The sequence below is a fragment of the Theropithecus gelada genome, chromosome 20, assembly GCF_003255815.1.
Source record: "Theropithecus gelada isolate Dixy chromosome 20, Tgel_1.0, whole genome shotgun sequence".
NCBI classification, from domain to species: domain Eukaryota; kingdom Metazoa; phylum Chordata; class Mammalia; order Primates; family Cercopithecidae; genus Theropithecus; species Theropithecus gelada.
Window position 1 is genome coordinate 51,683,123 of NC_037688.1, and position 18,715 is coordinate 51,701,837.

At 57.0% G+C, this 18,715-nt stretch overlaps 4 protein-coding genes across 6 annotated transcripts in view; 2 read left to right on the forward strand and 2 right to left on the reverse strand.

Annotated features, from left to right (window-relative positions):
* Window positions 1-3,116, forward strand: part of UNKL (unkempt family like zinc finger) — a 50,675-nt gene extending 47,559 nt beyond the window's left edge. The window contains exon 15 of the mRNA XM_025369636.1: window positions 1-3,116. Within this exon, the coding sequence (XP_025225421.1) occupies window positions 1-156 (156 nt within the window). The 3' untranslated portion in view covers window positions 157-3,116.
* GNPTG (N-acetylglucosamine-1-phosphate transferase subunit gamma) lies at window positions 2,977-14,094 on the reverse strand. The gene is made up of 11 exons (XM_025369639.1): window positions 13,980-14,094; window positions 13,838-13,895; window positions 13,691-13,758; window positions 4,512-4,566; window positions 4,358-4,441; window positions 4,181-4,274; window positions 3,992-4,106; window positions 3,790-3,872; window positions 3,582-3,713; window positions 3,410-3,491; window positions 2,977-3,320 (listed from the first exon to the last, which is right to left on the reverse strand). Exons 1-11 carry the CDS (start codon window positions 14,029-14,031, stop codon window positions 3,226-3,228), a joined length of 918 nt encoding a protein of 305 aa, XP_025225424.1. The 5' UTR covers window positions 14,032-14,094; the 3' UTR covers window positions 2,977-3,225.
* On the forward strand, window positions 14,086-16,748 carry TSR3 (TSR3, acp transferase ribosome maturation factor). Its single transcript, XM_025369638.1, has 6 exons — window positions 14,086-14,300; window positions 14,397-14,616; window positions 14,998-15,191; window positions 15,762-15,938; window positions 16,045-16,108; window positions 16,385-16,748. Exons 1-6 carry the CDS (start codon window positions 14,189-14,191, stop codon window positions 16,554-16,556), a joined length of 939 nt encoding a protein of 312 aa, XP_025225423.1. The 5' UTR covers window positions 14,086-14,188; the 3' UTR covers window positions 16,557-16,748.
* Window positions 16,554-18,715, reverse strand: part of BAIAP3 (BAI1 associated protein 3) — a 15,107-nt gene continuing 12,945 nt past the window's right edge. For all 3 annotated transcript variants that reach the window (XM_025369634.1, XM_025369635.1, XM_025369633.1), the window contains exons 29-34: window positions 18,582-18,653; window positions 18,332-18,412; window positions 18,136-18,256; window positions 17,941-18,064; window positions 17,661-17,866; window positions 16,554-17,583 (exon numbers count right to left, since the gene is read on the reverse strand). In XM_025369634.1, coding sequence (XP_025225419.1) covers window positions 17,480-17,583; window positions 17,661-17,866; window positions 17,941-18,064; window positions 18,136-18,256; window positions 18,332-18,412; window positions 18,582-18,653 — 708 coding nt within the window. In that variant the 3' untranslated portion in view covers window positions 16,554-17,479. The remainder of the gene's footprint in view (window positions 17,584-17,660; window positions 17,867-17,940; window positions 18,065-18,135; window positions 18,257-18,331; window positions 18,413-18,581; window positions 18,654-18,715) is intronic.

Sequence of the window (18,715 nt, forward strand, 5' to 3'; positions counted from 1 at the left end):
GTGATCTTCCAGCTCCGCGCCAAGCAGTGCGTGGCCTGCCGGGAGCGGGCCCACGGTGCCGTCCTGCGGCCCTGCCAGCACCGCGTCCTCTGTGAGCCATGTGCGGCCGCCGCACCTGAGTGCCCCTACTGCAAGGGCCAGCCCCTGCGGTGGTGACCTCAGCGGGGACAGCCACCTCCTGCTGGGCACCCTGGCTCCAGTGCTCGTAACCACAGACACATCATCACTCACCTCTGGTGCCACCGATGTGAGGACCGAGGCTGGGAGCCCCGCCCGCGCTCAGCCGTTATCATGAGGCTGGGAGCCCCCGCCTGGGCTCGGCCGGACAGCTTTCCTGTCACACGTTGTCACCTATCTAGCCCTACCGACGGTTTCAAGGTATTTTCCTCAAAAACCTTAAAGGCAAACCTACAGAACCCGCCTGCCTGTCCTCGAGGGGCCTGGTGCCTCAGGGGTCCGCGTGGCGCTGTGATCACAGCAGTTTGTGGTCCTGACACTCCTGTGACTGGACCAGTGGGAGCTGGGGTCTTTCAAAGCACTTTGTAAACCGAGGAATTTAGAGGTTATAAATTGCTCTAAGCTGCTTTCTATGTTGTTTTTTAAATATGCGATAATATGAAGCTTTATATGTGTACTGTGAACTTAAATATTTCTTATCAGTTTATTGTCAATTCATAGTATGCTGAATATATTAGATTTCATATTCTGAAACTAGTACTTATGAAATGAGCGTTTATCTAGTAGTAAGACCTAGGATTTTTACATTTTCCCATTAAGTGCATAGTATTTATAAGCAGAGTGATTATGGATTTAGATGTTTTTAACTTGATGGAAGGAGCTCGTTTTCCCGAGCCTGTGTGCGCACAAGGCACTAGGGTTGATATTCCAGCCGCGTGGCGTGGGAGCAGGAGAGCTCCGTCCTGCATTTCTGTGATCCGTGGCCACTTTTCCTATGCGCCTGTGCCTTGCTAAACAAGTGAAGGAACATCATTGGTTTTGTTTTCTCCCTTGAACCTCTGAAAGACAGTTTGGTACTAACGAAAAATGCAGCAGAAGGGATCAGACATCAGAGGTTTTAGAATTACTTTTTTAAGCAGCTGTCTTCTGGCCAGGCGCGGTGGCTCACGCCTGTGATCCCAGCACTTCGGGAGGCTGAGGCGGGTGGATCACCTTAAGGTCAGGAGATTGAGACCATCCTGGCTAACATGGTGAAACCCTGTCTCTACTAAAAATACAAAAATTAGCCGGGCGTGGTGGCGGGCGCCTGTAGTCCCAGCTACTCGGGGGGCTGAGGTGGGAGAATCGCTTGAACCCGGGAGGCAGAGGTTGCAGTGAGCCAGGATCACGCCACTGCACTCCAGCCTGGGTGACAGAGTGAGACTCCGGCTCAAAAAAAAAAAAAAAAAAAGAAAAGCTGTCTTCTGATTACTTAGATCTGTCCTAGGCAACGGTGCTTTGTAGCTCCTTGGAGACATCGCTGGGTGTCCTGGTGGGGGTCAGACAGTGAACTAGGAGAGTGGCTGGCTCCCCAGCCCCTGTGGCCACCCCCATCCTGCTTGTGTGGGAGACGCTCGAGCTGTGGTGTGCGCCAGGGTGCCGGGTGTATGAGAGTCACCTGACCCGTACTGCCAGTTAGTATCGGAGTTCATCCATGTGGCCAGCGAGGTCACACCAGGACCCAGTCACAGCCTCTTAGTGGCCTGGAGCACACGGGGGAAGTGGCCCCCCAAGGTCCCGGCTCTGCTGCGTCCCCTGGCCTGTCTGCCCCGGAGCGACAGAGTGGCTTCCGGCCGCAGCAGAAACGTGACTGAGAACGCGTTCCCGCGATGACCTGACCCTTCTGCTCAGGGCTGGGACAGTCCCTAGGAGTTGAGGAGCAGGAACAGGCGTCTGTGATTTACGGCGACCTGGCTCTCTGTGAGCCATGTGGGTTGTGAGGGCACAAGAGCAGGCAGCAGCATCGACGTGTTCCTCCCTGCCCGTGGCTTTGCCAAAGACTTTTAATAGCATTTTTTAAAAGTGCAAAACGTCTAGGTAAAAAATTTTTATCAGTGACCAAATTAGAATGTATTTAATACAGTAGGAGGTTTAAGAACTTTTTTAACGTAAGACAAACTGATAGCAACATTCTGTCATTTTAAAGGAAGTGGATCCGTGGCATTCTGCAGCTAGTCCACTGCTCCAGGTAACTATCGACTTGGTTTTAGTGAATCTGTTTTGTTTTTAATTATAGTGATGATTTATTAGCTCAGTATCTAGAAATTACGTATATTTTGTGCTACTGTCATCAATGTGTAAAATCCTCTGTTTTTATTATTTATGCACTTGGTTCCCATTTCGGGCCTCTGGTCTTTTCTGGGATATGGTGTCTGCCCAGACGTCTCCCGGTTGTCGGGAGCAGCTGAGCGCTAGTCTGCCGGCTGCTCTGCTCTTTCTGGGAACAACGTGGCGGCTGCCCCTCAGGGCATCTCCATGGATCAGCTTCTGGGGTGGTGGAGCTGGGAGCCCCAGGGGTTGGGGGACAGCGGAGACACCTGCTCCCTCATATTTGTTCTGGCTCTGAGGACAGGTGAGCAGTGGGAAGACCAAAGAATGGCTGGCGGTGCTGCCAGGATTGGAAATGGAGGCAAGACCCTGGGGCTGCCCGCCCTGGGGCCTTCCTCACCCGTCTCGGTGGCCGAGGCACACAGCAGTGGCTGGAAGGTGCCCCGTGGAGGCGGGCCCAGCGGCTCCCACCTGTGGCCATGGCCGGCACTGGACATAGGAGCCGGGTGGTGGCCGGTTCTGTGTGTGCTTGTTGCCTGTCGTCTGTAACTCTAGTGTTCAACATTAGCCGTGAAACAGTGACGTGTGTAACTGTGGTCAGCAGACCTTGTTCCGCGTGGACGCGTCATGTGGATTCATTTCTGGAAGCCTCGATCTGTATGTTTGAGTATTTAGATGAGTGTTGTTTGAGTGGAATTTTAACCCGGAAGGTAGGATTTATCATCATTTACTTGTAGTGAACTGTTTAACACTTGTTAAATTTTTTTACACTATAGCATTTATGCAGTGGTTTACAGAATTCATGGAATTATTTTTATCAGTATGGGAATTAATTAAAACCTTGAATCTTTGTTTTGTCTGCTTCTCTGAGCACAAGCCTGGCCAGCTGGTCCCTGGGGGTCCTACCAGCCAATCTCCAGGGCTCTCGGCTGTGTCCACCTCTGCCTTCCCACCACAGGGTCACAAACTCCCACGCAGTCCTGGGTCACCCCGCAGCCGCTCTGGAGGCTTGGCTCTGGGTGTCTTGTGGCCCAAGTGCTCCAAGCTGGAAGTTTCTGCCAAAACACCAGGTGGCCGGTCCTCACCTGGACCCACAGGTGGGGGGTGCGATGGTGGCCTGGCCCCCTCCCCACAGGTGACTTACCTGTGGGCCTCACATAGGGGATGCCGTGCTGGGTGAGCAAACCTTTTAGCCTTTTGATCTCCTTTGACAGTTCTTTATGAGCCTACAACACGAAGTTCAAGGGAAAGGCTGGGGTGGGGGTGGGGCAGGGCGGGAGGCTACTGTGTGCTGCCACCTCCCCCTGGTACGGCACCTTTCTGCAGTTTTCCAGGGTCTCCAGCCCCAAGCTGTCAGGACCTCCCTCCAGCTGGGTGGGTTCATTTTCTTCTGGGGCCTTGAAGTAGCCAGCGTCCTCAAACAGTGTCCGCAGCAACTTCTCATGGCCCTGAAGATGGAGGATGCAGGGGCAGCACCCAGCTCCCAGCCGGGCCCGCCATGGGCAACCCCAAGCATATGCTTACCTGGGCGGTGATCAGCTTGTCGGCCAGGTCCTGCTCCACCTGGTCCCACCGCCGCTGCAGGGCCTCTGGCAGAGTCGGGTACACTGAGGGCCCAAGAGAAGCCAGACTCAGTTGTGCCCCATGTCCCAACCCTGGCCCCCACCACTGCAGGGCTACGTGCATGGCTGACCCCACTGGCCCCCACTGCGTCCCGCACCCCTACCTAGCAAGGCGTGGGGGTGGCAGACGAGGGGGGTCTCGAACGTCAGTGCATAGACACAGGTGCTCGGCTCGGACACGTGGGCCAGCCGGTTGCTTTTTCCACACGCCAGCTCCACCTGGGGAGGGCACGCCGGTGGGTGTGTTGCAGACGCTGGGGCCCCTCGTCCCGGGCTCCCGTCTGAGGCCTCACCTTGCTCTGCCGGCTCCGGGAACGGCAGGCGTCACCATCCCTCATCCACATGCCCGTGAAGGTGTTGTTGGCGATCTCCCACTCGTGCCAGATGCTGCGGGGACACGGGCACGGCCCGTGAGGCCGGGCGGGGGAGCCGCGCTGCTGCTTTGGGGTCCCCGGCCCGGCCCCGCTCACCCGAGGACCCCGCTGTAGGCGTTCCAGCGGAAGGTCTGCTCGTGCTGGGTCACGTTGTGGAATGGGCAGAACTCGTACTTGTACCTGGGGACACAGGTGGCATGAGGGGGTCCCCAGGCTGCGCCCCAGCCCACCTCGCACCCCCCGCACTCACGTGGACTCCACCAGGCTGAAGCACGTGCCCGAGAGTCGGAAGAGATGCGCCGGCCCTGGAAGAGATTCACGCTGATCCCCAGGCTCCGTGCACAGAACCTGCTTGCAAAGACTGGCAGAGTCTGTTTTCAAAGGACCAGTTTTTTTTTTTGTTTTTTTTGTTTTGTTTTGTTTTGTTTTTGAGACGGAGTCTCGCTCTGTCGCCCGGGCTGGAGTACAGTGGCCGGATCTCAGCTCACTGCAAGCTCCGCCTCCCGGGTTTATGCCATTCTCCTGCCTCAGCCTCCCGAGTAGCTGGGACTACAGGCGCCCGCCACCTCGCCCGGCTAGTTTTTTGTATTTTTTAGTAGAGACGGGGTTTCACCGTGTTAGCCAGGATGGTCTCGATCTCCTGACCTCGTGATCCGCCCGTCTCGGCCTCCCAAAGTGCTGGGATTACAGGCTTGAGCCACCGCGCCCGGCCACAAAGGACCAGTTTTTAACAAAAAGCACAAGATGTTCAAAGAAACAGGAAAACAGGTCCCATTCAATGGAAGACACTGACAAAACCGAGAATTCTAACAGCCCTTTAAAAATGAGAGTTCAGGCTTGGTATCGTGGCTCACACCTGTCATCTCAGCACTTTGGGAGGCCAGGGCGGGAAGATCGCTTGAGGCCAGGAGTACGAGACCAGTACGGGCAACACTGCGAGACCCCTGTGTCTACACTAAAAACACACACAAAAAACTAGCTGGGTGTGGTGGTGTGTACCTGTAGTCCCACCTACTCGGGAGGCTGAGGCAGGAGAATTGCTTGAACCCGGGAAGCAGAGGTTGCAGTGAGCTGAGATGGTACCACTGCACTCCAGCCTGCATGACAGAGCAAGACCCTGTCTCCAAAAAACAAAAAAGAAGACATTCCCAGATAAAAGCTTCAGGAGTTGGCTACCTGCAGGCCCATGTGCCCCACGGGGAAGTGAGTAGACAGACAGCAGCTCGGCTGGAAGGAGACGAAGGGCCCTAGTACGGGGGTAAATTAAATGCCAGTTACCTTTCTAGCTGTGGTCTGTGTATCTACAGAACTTAAACCAGTGGTCCCCAATATTTTTGGCAGCAGGGACTGGTTTCATGGAAGGCAGTTTTTCTATCAGCCGGGGGTGGGGATGGGTGGTTTTGGGATGAAACTGTTCCACCTCACCTCATCAGGCATCAGGTTTTTTTTTTTCTTTTTGAGACACAGTCTCATTCTGTAACCCAAGCTAAAATGCAATGGCATGATCTCAGCTCATTGCAACCTCTGTCTCCTGGGTTCAAGTGATTCCCCTGCCTCAGCCTCCTGAGTAGCTGGGATCCCAGGCATGCACCACCACACCCGGCTAATTTTTGTATTTTCAGCAAAGATGGGGTTTCACTATGTTGGCCAGGCTGGTCTGAACTCTGGACCTCCAGATCCATCCACCTTGGCCTCCCAAGTGCTGGGATTACAGGTGTGAGCCACTGCGCCCCGCCTGAAAGACTAACTTTTAAAGACATAAACAGGTTGAAAGTGAAGGTATGGAAAAGTATTCATGTAAACAGCCAAAAGAGAGCTGGAGTGGCTGAAACTACAAGAGACAAATACGTTATATATTGACACAAGGGTCCATGTGCCAAGACACCACAATTATCCATGTACAAACGTTGCCACCCACTACATAAGGCTGACAGGAGACATCCATACCCTTTATTTATTTATTTATTTATTTATTGAGATGGAGTCTAGTCTTGTCACCAGGCTGGAGTGCAATGGGACGATCTCGGCTCTCTGCAACCTCCACCTCTGGGTTCAACCAGTTTTCCCGCCTCAACCTCCCCAGTAGCTAGGATTACAGGTGCCCACCACCACGGCTGGCTAATTTTTGTATTTTTGTACAGACAGGGTTTCTCCATGTTGGCCAGGCTTGTCTTGAACTCCTGACCTCAGGTGATCCACCTGCCTCAGCCTCCTAAAGTGCTGGGATTACAGGCGTGAGCCCCCACGCTCGCCCTGATGGATTTAATATTTTTAAGAAGACTACCACGCATAGTGATGTGCAGATTCAATGCAACGCCATCCAAATCCCAATGACATTTTTTGCAGAAATAGAAAAACATCCTAAAGTTCACAGGGAGTCTCAGAGGACCCCCAAATCATCGAACGGTCTTGAAAAAGAACAGAGTTGAAAGACTCACACATACTGATTCCAAAAATTACTTCAAAGCGGTCATGATCAAAACTGTGTGATACTAGCATAAAGACCGGCGTAAAGGCAGGGCACGGTGGCTCACGCCTGTAATCCCAGCGCTCTGGGAGGCCAAGGCAGGCGGATCACGAGGTCAGGAGATTGAGACTATCCTGGCCAACATGGTGAAACCTGGTCTCTAATAAAATACAAAAAATTAGCCGAGCGTGATGGCAAACGCCTGTAGTCCCAGCTACTCAGGAGGCTGACCTAGGAGAATTGCTTAAGCCTGGGAGGTGGAGAGGTTGCCATGAGCTGAGACTGTGCTACTGCACTCCAGCCTGGGCTACAGACTTACACTCTATGGAAAAAACAAAACAAAACAAAAAACCATCAAGGGAGTGAAAAGACCCACGGAATGGGAGAAAACAAACACTGGCAAATCATAGACGTAAGGGATTCATATCCAGCATATATAAAGAACCACAGCCCTACAATAAACCCAGTTTAAAAATGGGCAAAGAGGCCCGTCATCCCAGCACTCTGGGAGGCCAAGGCGGGTGGATCACCTGAGGTCAGGAGTTTGAGACCAGCCTGGTCAACATGGAGAAACCCTGTCTCTACTAAATAAAAATTAGCGAGGTGTGGTGGTGCACGCCTGTAATCCCAGCTACTTGAGAGGCTTGACAGGAGAACTGCTTGAGCCTGGGAGGCGGAGGTTTCAGTGAGCCAAGGTTGCACCACTGCACTCCGGCCTGGGCGACAGAGCGAGACTCCATCTCAAAAAAAAAAAAAAAAAAAAAGGACATACAAACAGACCATAAGCCACTGAAAAGATCCCACATCATTAACTCGGGAAGTGCAAGTTAAGGCAACCCTAAGGTACCACCGCACACGCATTAGGATGGCTGTTAGCAAAAAAAACAGTGCTGGTGAAAATGTGGAGAAACCGGACCCTCTGTGCAACGCTGGCTGGAACGGGAAATGGTGCAGCCACCGTGCAAACAGTTTGGTGGTTCCTCAAAAAGCTAAACATGGAATTCTAACAAGATCCAGCAAAGCTACTCTCGAAATTGGAAGCAGAGACTCAGTATTTACGCCCAAGTTCACAGCAGCCTATTCCCAGCCAGGGGCTGGAAGCCACGCTCGTGTCCAGACGACGGGTAAACACGTGGTCTCTCCTCGCGTGGGACAGTCCTCGGCCGTAAAAACGAAGGAGGCTCTGAGAGCCTCCAGCCTGGGGGACCCTGGGGACACTGTGCCAAGAGGAGTCCGTCAGACACAGAAGGTTGTGTGCAGTTACGGGTCATCTGTGTGGCGTCTCTGCAACAGCCAAGTTCAGAGACAGCAGAATGGTGGGTGCCAGGGCTGGGGGAGCCAGGGTTTGAAGGGGACAGAGCAAGTTGTGGAGATGATGGTGCTGACGGTTGCAGGGCAGTGTAACCAGCCCCTAGGGGAAGAGGGAAGGTGTGCAGCGTCTCGACCCTCCAGCCAGGCTGGCCACAGGCAGTGCTAGAGCGAGGGCGTGTACAAATCAAGGCCAGTGGCAACTTGTCAGTAAAAGACGCCACAGCAGCCACCCCGTTCTTCAGGCACGCTGGGGAGTCGGGACCTGGCTGGGTATGCACCTGTCCCAGCGCCCACCGAGACTGTCAGCCACGAGGCCATCCTCTGGGCTGTGGGCAAGGCTGGGGCGTGGGCTGTGGAGGCGGGGAGGACACCTGGCCCCTGGCTCCTGTCAGGCCTGCGCTGCAGCAGCAAGTGCACTGGTTAGAGGATGCCTCAGTTAGACTGATGTTTTAAACTCTGCAGTTTTACTGTATTAATAAAGTCAAGGCCGGGCACGGTGGCTCACACCTGTAATCCCAGCACTTTGGGAGGCCGAGGCAGGCGATCACGAGGTCAGGAGATCGAGACCATCCTGGCTAACACGGTGAAACCGTCTCTACTAAAAATACAAAAAAATTAGCCAGGCGTGGTGGCACGTCCCTGTAGTCCCAGCTACGCGGGAGGCTGAGGCAGGAGAATGGTGTGAACCCGGGAGGCAGAGGTTGCAGTGAGCAGAGATCATGCCACTGCACTGCAGCCTGGGCGACAGAGCAAGACTCCATCTCAAAAATAATAATAAAGCCAAAATACACACGAGGTGCTGGGTGACTGTTCCCTGGGAAACTGGCCAACCCAGGAGCCTGATGCCACCCTCAGCCTGGCCCCCGCCCCCGGAGGGCAGAGGCTAATGCCACAGAGACCTCTAGGGTGCTGGCCCAGCCTGGCCTTCTGTTCCCTGACATTCCACTCACCCCTGGGGCTGTCCCCTCCCAAGACAGATGGAGACCAAGATGGCCCGGCTGCCCTGCTCAGGGGCTGTGGTCCTTCCTCGTCAGATACCATCTGGGTGACCCCTACTCCCAGGCTCACCCACTGTCCTCCCAGCCTGACCACTGGGGGCTCCACCTCAGTCCTGTCATGCCTGCTGTCCCATAGCCTGGGGTGTTGGGGCTCGGCCCCTCCAGTCTGGCCCCAGGCCTCTGCCCAACAGGCACACAGGGAAGCCTTTGGAGCCATCCGAGACCCTGACGTGTCCCTCGCCCATCTGCCACTCATAGACTCCCACTGGGAGGGTGGCTGGTCAAGCTCCTGTGTCCTGGGAACTCGCGTTCCCAGGCTTACCCCCGGCAGACATGACTTGGAGACACCCCAGGAGGGGCGTGGGCGCCAGGCTCAGCTCTGCACCTGCAGGGCCATCCGTCCAAACAGGGCTGCGTGAGGGTGGCGGGCCCTGGCCTGGCTCTGCAGCTGGGAGGAAGCCTCTGCCTGGAAGCTGTCCACAGCTTCAGGGGGCTCCCACTGGCTGGGGTGCAGCCTTCTGCAGGGGATGGTACCACAAGCCCCCAACTGGCAGTGCCCAGTACGCCGGGTCCTCTGCTGCTGGCCCACACCAGAACCCCAGCCACGGCCCCTCCCCTCCGCCCAGCCCTCAGGTCTCAGCAGCCTGCTCTCCTGAGAGGGGTGGGGTCCGGCCCCTCCACTCCTACAGCCAGACCTGAGCCGGAGTCTCCACCCCCAAATACCACCACCCCCAAATGCCATCACCCCTGCCGGCAGGCTCCTCCTCTGCTCCTCATTCGCCTGCACGTCACCTGCAGGCTCCATGCTCACAGTCTGCATGGCCAGGACACTCGACAGTTCCTTTGGCTCCTGCGGGCCCATGTGGCCTTACCACCAGCTGGCCCTGCGCCCGAGGCCACAGCTCCTCAAGGCCCCATCAGCTTGGCTGAGCCTAGACTCCCTCATTTCCGTCTGCCCCTGGTCAAGCTTCGGCGGGAAGCAGTCCTCCAGGGCTGCATCTCTTGGTGACAATCCCTTCTCGAGGGGGGCCTCCCTCCCACTCTGCTCCCTGGCCTAGCCCCACACCTGGTCCCAGTGCCCTCCTAACTTCCACAACCCCCACACCCCACCAAGAACTTCCCCGGGGACCTCACCCTCACCCTTGGACCTCACGCACCCCCACTAATGAGTCCTGTGCCCACCGTGACCCCTCTCCAAGCACCAGAATTGCTGGCCCCAACCAAAAGCAAGCTCCCAGCCTGACCCCCGCAGTCCACTTTCCATGGCTTCTCTAGCCAGGATCCTGGGGCCACTCTGCTCCTCCCCAACCTCTCCCCAGATCCAGGCCCCTGGCCAGGGCCCCAGAGTCCTGCCCAGCTGGCTGCTCCCTCCCACTGCCACTGAGGCAGAGCTCCCTCCTGGACAGTGTGCTGGGCTGTGGCAGGACCACCACCCTGACCATGCCCCATCCCCTGTCCATGCCACAGCAGGATACTGTCTCCAAATCACAGACCTACCAACCTCTGCTGCTCCTGCTCTCAGGGGACGAGACTCCTGACTCATTCGGTGGAGGCCCAGGCCATGGAGGTGCCCACTGCCCAGCCCAGCCCCGCCCCACCAGCCTCGGCCCTGGGAAACCCACCCCTTCCTTCTCCTCGGCAGAGGCTCTTCTGCCGGGACCTTCTGAGCCCTAGGCCGCACTCACCACGCCCGAGTTTCTCAGCCCGATTATCTTTCTGCTCTGCTCCTTCCACAGACCACACTCTCCTACCCACTGCGCACAATCTGTTTCACACGCTGATGCTGAAGGAGTGCCACATCAAAGACAAAAAACACTTAGAATATCCGTGCCCGATCCCACGGACGCGGGAGACTATCCGCGCCCAACCCCACAGATGCAGGAAAAAATGGTCTGGAGAAAAACGCTATCAACAAAAACACTGGGAAACAGGAAAACAAACATGCCACTGGGATCCAAAGGTGGGACGAGAACTGCTCCAGATTAAAACACTAAAGAGACATGACAGGAGATCGAGACCATCCTGGCTAACACGGTGAAACCCCGTCTCTACTAAAAAATACAAAAACTAGCCGGGCGAAGTGGCGGGCGCCTGTGGTCCCAGCTACTTGGGAGGCTGAGGCAGGAGAATGGCGTGAACCCGGGAGGCGGAGCTTGCAGTGAGCTGAGATCCGGCCACCGCACTCCAGCCTGGGCGACAGAGCCAGACTCAGTCTCAAAAAAAAAAAAATAATAAAATAAATAAATAAATAAATAAATAAAGAGACATGATTAACCAAATGCACCTGTGAACCCTGACGGGCCCAGGTGTGGGGATGGGGGTGGGGAACACTATAAAAGGCAGTCTTTTTACATTTTTTGGGTTTTTTTGTTATTTTTTTTGACACGAAGCCTTGCCCTGTCACCCAGGCTGGAGTGCAGTGGCATGATCTCAGCTCACTGCAACCTCCGCCTCCTGGGTTCAAGCGATTCTCCAGCCTCGGCCTCCCAAGTAGCTGGGATTACAGGTGGACGCTGCTACGCCCGGCTAATTTTTGTTTCTGTGTTTTTTTAGTAGAGACAGGGTTTCACCATGTTGGCCAGGCTGGTCTTGAACTCCTGGGCTCAAGCGATCCTCACACCTCAGCGTCCCTCCTGAGCAGCAAGCACGTACCACCACAACCAGCATATTCTGTTTTCTTTCCAGGACTCTCACCTCCGAAAAGATGTGGTCCCCTTAGCCAAGGCTGCCTTTCTCCTACTGGAAAGGGTTCGGTCGGGAACTGCTCTTACACAGCGGCCTGCCTCCTCCCCAGCTTCTTGGGACAGGTGTTGGCCCGACTCCAGCACTTCAGGCCCTGGGAAGCCACATCCCATGGCTCTGAGCCTCAGGGAAGTGAGCCTAACCCCACGTGCGCCATCATGCCCAGCCACACAACAAAAACCTTAAAATGATCTGTTTGGAGTCAAAGTCCACAAAACCTACCAACGAGCTGCGGTACCACCTGATCCCCTTTCTCGCTCATCTGTGGCTACCCAGCTGAATCGCCTCTGGCACGGGCTTTCCTGCGCAAGGCCTTTGGCCACTCCCTTTCCTTAATCCCTTTCCCCAAACAGGCACAGCTTTACTCCCTTTTCTCCTTTAGCTTTTGGCTGAAATGTCACTTCTTAGACTTTTCCTCAGCACCCTATTTAAAGCAGTCCCCAGCCAAGGCAGGAGGATTGCTTGAGGCTGGGAGTTTGGGGCCAGCCTGGGCAACGTAGTGAGACTTCCATCTCTACAAAAACACGTCAAATTTGCCAGGCATGGTGGCATGCACCTGTAGTCCCAGCTACTCAGGAAGCTGAGGGTGGTTGATTGCTTCAGCCCAGGAGTTCAAGGATGCAGTGAGCTATGAATGCACTACTGCACTCCAGCCCGAGTGAGAGAGCAAGACCCCGTCTGTAAAAATAAAAAAAAGCGATCCCCCAAACAATACTCGAACACACATACACATACTCCCTCCTCTGCTTCACATATCTACATGGCATTTTTCATCATTGACCATTCTATGTATTTTACCTAATTCTTTGTTCAGTGCCTGTTCCTCCATCACTCCCCATGAGACTGTCAGCTCCCTGAGGACAAGCATTGGTGTATCTGTGTTCGTTTCTGCAACCCCAGCACAGACCCTAACACATAAAAGTATTCGATAATAAAATTATTGAGGCTGGGCACGGTGGCTCATGCCTGTAATCCCAGCACTTTCCGAGGCCAAGATGGGCGGATCACTTGAGGTCAGGAGTTTGAGACCAGCCTGGTCAATACGGTGAAATAAATCCTGTCTCTACTAAAAATACAAAAATTTACTGGGCGTGATGGTGATGCATGCCTGTAATCCCAGCTACTCGGAGGCTGAAGCATGAGGATTGCTTGAACGCAGGAGGTGGAGGTTGCAGTGAGCAGAGATCGTGCCACTGCACTCCAGCCTGGGCAGACAGAGTGAGACTCTGTCTCAAAAAAAAAAAATCCTTGGATTTTTGTCTCTTATGTTTAATACTCATTCAGTGTTTAAAAGCCATATATACTCATGACCCAACAATTCCACTTCCGGAATCCTGCCTTGGGAAACCACTCACCTGAGGGCAAACCAAGGCACCTACACAGCATGTTCTCCACAGCACTATTTCTAATGGCCAAAAAAAATGTAAAGAACCTAAATACAATCGGGAAATGCAGTGCCATCCGATCGCGTACTGAGCACCAAGAGAAAGAATGAAGACCTACATCACCACCGTGAAGCGTCCCAAGACATACAGCGAGTGACAACGACAAATCAGCCAAATACTCGCGCAGCATGATTTTTTTTAAAAAGCGACAAAGATTACAAAAACTACACGTTTTCCGGCTGCATGGATACGCACGTAAAAGCACAGAAACGCCTCTGCCAAGTTACCAGACTATTAACGGCAATTACCTCTCGGAAAGAAAAGGAAGGACTAAGTCTGGAGATAATTTTTAATTCGGTACAAGAACGTTCTGGTATATTCTCTCGCACGTCCACACTAATTTTAGAAGGCTGACAAACCAATGCTTTAGACTCCGGGCCGTAACTCTCAGGGTCTCTCACCCATCCTCCATTGTTGCTGCCCCCCGCGGTCACCCCCGAGCCCGCCAGCAGCGCTCCTCACTCACCAGACACGGGTGAAGGATCCCTCTTGGCCTGGAGGCGACTGGCCTGGGGCAAGAACGGGTTGTTCACCCTACGGGAAGCGGCAGGGTCAGCGGGGAACTGGCCCGGGCCGTCCCCCTGCCCGAGCCGCCAGCTGCGAGGCTGCTCACCCGAACGTGTTGGGCTCCTCCACCACCTTCATCTTCGCGGCACCTGCCGGCGCGGGGCCTACGGGGAGCGAGACCGTGAGCGGGGAGGCCGGGAGGCAGAGCGCGCGCGGGGCCTGAGGACGCGGGCGGCCGGGCCACTCACCGCGGGCCGAGAGCCCGAGGAACAACAGCACCCACACCAGCCCCGCCGCCATCGCGCCGCAGCGCCGCGCGGTCACGTGGAATGACGGTCACGTGACCGCGGGAACCGGAAGTGGCGCCCCACGCTTGGGCTGGCAGCCGCACGGCCCGTCCAGAGACTGAGGGGCGTACCCGTTGGGTGGGGAGTACCCGGCACCCCGGATCCGCGCCATGGGCCGCAGGAGGGCAGCGCGCGGGCCGAGGATGGAGGGCGGCCGCCCTCGGCACCTCCCGACCCGCTCCCTGGAGGCCTTCGCCGAGGAGGTCGGCGCCGCACTGCAAGGTGAGCGAGGCGTGATGGGGAGAGCGGGTCAGGGTTCGAGGGCCTGCCCGGGGGTCCCACGCTGAGGCCGAGTGCCCTTCTCTCTCTCTCGTGCAGCTTCCGTGGAGCCAGGGGCGGCTGAGGGCGAGGGCGGCCCGGGCCCGGCGGCGCTGCCCTGCACGCTGGCCATGTGGGAGTTGGGCCACTGCGACCCCCGGCGCTGCACCGGCCGCAAGCTGGCCCGCCTGGGGCTGGTGCGCTGCCTGCGCCTGGGCCACAGGTTCGGCGGTCTGGTGCTCAGCCCCGTGGGCAAGCAGTACGTGTCCCCCGCAGACAGGTAGGCGCGGGAGGCCTGCCCTAGCTCGTCATTTCCAGCGCTTGGTTCCTTTCAGGGATCGTTTAGTGGGACTTGTATGTCACACCCACACCCACACCCACACCCACGTGGGCAGGGAATGTCTGTCTAGTTTGCCTCCTTTGCATAGCGCAGAGCTTAGGATAAAGGAGGTTTTGGGATAATAAACGTTTGTTGAGTGAATAAACGCATGCCCTAGATACCCCAAACAGCTGCCTCAAAACCTTGCTCATGAAGTCTGTTTGAGGATGTTTGGGGATGGCGGAATGATGTCCCTGAATCCCTAGCGAAGAAATTCTCCAGGGACATGCTTCACTTTGGGTAGTACTGGCTCCTGAACTTACCCCATGCTCTCCCTGGCAGACAGCTGGTGGCACAGTCTGGGGTCGCCGTCATCGACTGCTCCTGGGCCAGGCTGGACGAGACGCCGTTTGGGAAGATGCGAGGTAGCCACTTGCGCCTGCTGCCCTACCTGGTGGCTGCCAACCCCGTAAATTATGGCCGGCCGTGCAGACTTTCCTGCGTGGAAGCTTTTGCTGCCACCTTCTGCATCGTAGGTGAGTCCAGGGGCTCCACAGCAGCGTGACCCGGCAACCTGGTGTTCCTGCTGTGCTCCCAGCATCGTGTTTCCTGCGGACACACCCCTGGAGGAGCGTAAGGGACGGACAGGGAAGCAGTTCAGACAGACCAGGGTTTCAGCCCCGACTGTCACTTCAGGTTTTCGGCCTGTGGAGTTGCAGTGGAGGCGGAATGGGATCGCTGCGGTACAGAGGCCAGCGTATGGGGTGCCGTTCATGACGGCAGCACTGCCCCGAGAATCCTGCTTATCCTCTGTGTCCTCCTTACTGAATTGCTGATCTAAAGAAGCCCAGATGAGGCATGGGGCAGTCTTCGTGGGAATGTTTGCGTTTCGCAACAAGGAGGGGGACTCGGTCGGTTGCAGAGGTGTGGACTGTAGCAGGGGAGGTGCAGGCTGGGGCTGGGGGCAGTTCGGGCTCTCAGGACTGTGAGCTGATGTTTGGTGAGGACCCTGCAGTTACGTGGGAGAGCCATCCGGCAGCAGGTGATCAGGACGCACTCGAGGGGACCATTTACTTCTTTGGGTTTCTTGTTTGTCACACCATCAGGCTTTCCGGACCTCGCTGTCATTTTGCTGCGGAAGTTTAAATGGGGCAAGGGCTTCTTGGACCTGAACCGCCAGCTCCTGGACAAGTACGCAGCCTGCAGCGGCCCGGAGGAGGTGCTGCAGGCAGAACAGGAGTTCTTAGCCAGTGCCAAGGAGAGCCCCCAGGAGGAGGAGATTGGTGAGCCCTGGCGGGGCTGGGAGCCAAGGCCCTCCAAAGCCTGGGTGGTGGGAGGCCTGGTCCTGCTCTGAGCTCACTTACAGACCACTTTCCTCTCTCGGCTCAGATCCCTTCGATGTGGATTCAGGGAGAGAGTCTGGAAACCCCAACAGGCCAGTGGCCAGCACCCGGTAGGTCCTTGGACTTCTTAATTTCATGATCACTCAGACCCAGGGCTCTCCTCTACCTCTGGCCTGAGCCCCTCCTACTGCCTGGGGGTGGCGTCATAAACAACACCCCGATGATCTGACTAGAAAACCTGATGTGGACATCCCACTGGAGAGGTTTGGGTTTGGAGAGTACATGGAGAGGAATCTGTCCTGGGCTTGCGGCTTTTTGTGGATGAGGTTGCCTCCAGCTAGCCAGGGAGGATGTCATTTGGGAACGTGCTCCCCCTCCCCTCCCAGGCTGCCCTCGGACACTGATGACAGTGATGCATCTGAGGACCCGGGGCCTGGCGCCGAGCACGGAGGAACCAGCAGCAGCTGCTCTGAAGAGGAGCAGACTCAGGGACAGGGGGCTGAAGCCAGGGCCCCGGCCGAGGTTTGGAAAGGAATCAAGACGCGGCAGAGAGACTGAGGGTTGCAGACACGTATATATTTGAGGCTGGGTAACGAGAAGATCTAGAGACACGAGGGACGTAGATGGGCCTGGCAGTCTCGGCTCCTCGTGGCTGCTGGCAGGACTGAGCTGTCCGGGTTCTCTCCGCATTTCCAGCACAGCTGTGCTCTGCATCCTGCCTCAGCGCGCTCGCAATGAAGCTGCAGGCCAGGAAGCTGCGTGTGAGTCTCTTGTTTTTCACCCTGGGCCTGGGGAAGGGTTGGGGTGAACTCTTGGCTCTGCCTGGTGGGGCTGTGGAGCAGGTCTCCGGTGGCCACAGATATGTGCGTGAAGGACACCCTGCCAGTTGGCATGGAGCCCTTCACACTGACTACCGGTCTTGGGTGACGTCCCTGCCCTGGGAGCCCCATGGGGACTGGAGACCTGTGCAGTTCTTGACTCACCTGCCCTCGGCATCCCTCTGTGAGTGGAGGCTCTGGAATCTCCACCCAATAGTGCCAGTGGCACCCTTTGCCCTCCCCAGCTGTGACTACCAAAAAATGCCTCTGCACATTGCCCGTCGTGCAGGGAGCACAGCCACTCACTGAGTCCCTGGAGACCAGCTGCCCACCGCCCACCCAGGGCCGGAGAGCCCAAGGAAGCGGGCAGGGAAGCGCACCTGGTGGCCAAGCCCACTGTGGCCTGCACTGTGTCCCAGGCAGCTTCTGGCCAGGTCCTGCCAAGTTGGCCACCCAGATGTTGGGTTGGGTGCAGGGGTTCACAGCACACACCAGACGGACACAGCCAGGGCGATGGGAGCCACAGGGCCAGCCACGACACACACGTCACAGCACAGGAGGGGCGCCGTGGGCCCTGGCTGCACAAAGCTGGCCACAGTGAGCTGGAAGATGCTTCAGGGAACTCGGGGTGGGGGCCAGGGCCGGGGTCGGCAGCTGACGGACTCAGGGGTCCGCCTCCATGCACTTCTCCAGCTCCTTGAGTTTCTTCACGAACTCCTGCGCCTCCTTGCTGGTGCGGCCTTCCAGCATCCTCAGCGCAGACCTCACTGCAAGCGGGCGTGGGCAGATGTGTGGGAGCCGGCGACAGGCCGCTGCCCCTTCCCCCACCCGGATGCTCACTCACCCTGGGCTCTGGGCCGGCACAGGTGCAGGGTGACAGGCTGCCCAGCCCTTGCACCCCCGCCCACCTGGGGCCGGGCGACACCACTGACGCCCCCTAGGCCGAGGGCCGCCTCCCCAGCGAAGTCATTGGTGGACAGCCAGTCGTGGTCCATGACGGTGAACAGCACACAGGCCCCACGGCGGCGGCACGCCTCGGCAGGCACGGAGCTGCGGACAGAGGCCAGTCAGGGGAGTCTCACTCCCGCAGCCTGGAGCCCGGGGCTGGGGCTTGGGACACTCACAAGTAGAAGAGCTCGTCGTATACAGGGTGCAGCGTCCGGGTCTTCACCTGGGTCCTCTGGCTGCGGACCAGTGGGAAGAGATGCGGTGGGCCCAGCTCCACGATCACAAAGGGGTCGCTTAGGCCTGCAGGAGCACAGTCATGAGCCCCCTGTCCCCATCCTACCATCACCCGACCCGTCCCCGCTGCAGCTCACCGTTGGCGTCCAGGGGGAGCAGGTCGGCGGCGTGCAGCACCTCCACAGCCAGCCGCTGCTCAGCCGCCTCATAATGGCAACGGACGCTCAGGCGTCCAAACCGGTTCTGCTCCAGGGTCCTCTGCAGAAAGGCGGGTGAGCGCAGCTGGGCTCGGGGAGCCTCAGAGGCAGCACCCTGTCCCGGGCGCCTCCCTACCTGTTTGAGCTTGTCCAGGTAGAACTGCTCAATGCACTCACGGGTGGAACATTTGTGCAGCCGCAGCTCCTCCTTCAGCCTCTGCAGGGGAAGCGCGTCAGGAGGGGCCCTGGTGCTGGTAGCGCTGGCACTTGGGAGACCTGACTGCCCGTGGGGTCACCTCATGCTCAAGGACACAGCCTGTGCGGGGCTGCAGTTTGAACTCGGTCCCCTCATCCACGCCCCCGCCGCACAGAGGGTCCCGCCTCACCTTATAGCTTCCATCCCTCAGGCTCTCCAGGGGCAAACCCTGACCCTCTGCGTGGAAAAAAGTGACCAGGGCCTGGGGCAGGGAAAGAAGGTGGAGGTGTCAGGGAGCCTGGCTTGTGTTGGGGACAGGTGGAG

Bases quoted from the DNA above. Each gene is read 5' to 3' on its own strand.
- TSR3 (XM_025369638.1), top strand. From the start codon at position 14,189: ATGGGCCGCAGGAGGGCAGCGCGCGGGCCGAGGATGGAGGGCGGCCGC. The intron at 14,617-14,997 runs GTAGGCGCGGGA...TCTCCCTGGCAG, and splicing joins TACGTGTCCCCCGCAGACAG to ACAGCTGGTGGCACAGTCTG. The intron at 15,192-15,761 runs GTGAGTCCAGGG...TCACACCATCAG, and splicing joins TGCCACCTTCTGCATCGTAG to GCTTTCCGGACCTCGCTGTC.
- GNPTG (XM_025369639.1), bottom strand. From the start codon at position 14,031: ATGGCGGCGGGGCTGGTGTGGGTGCTGTTGTTCCTCGGGCTCTCGGCC. The intron at 13,759-13,837 runs GTGAGCAGCCTC...CGCTTCCCGTAG, and splicing joins GAGGAGCCCAACACGTTCGG to GGTGAACAACCCGTTCTTGC. The intron at 4,107-4,180 runs GTGAGGCCTCAG...TGCCCTCCCCAG, and splicing joins CCCGGAGCCGGCAGAGCAAG to GTGGAGCTGGCGTGTGGAAA.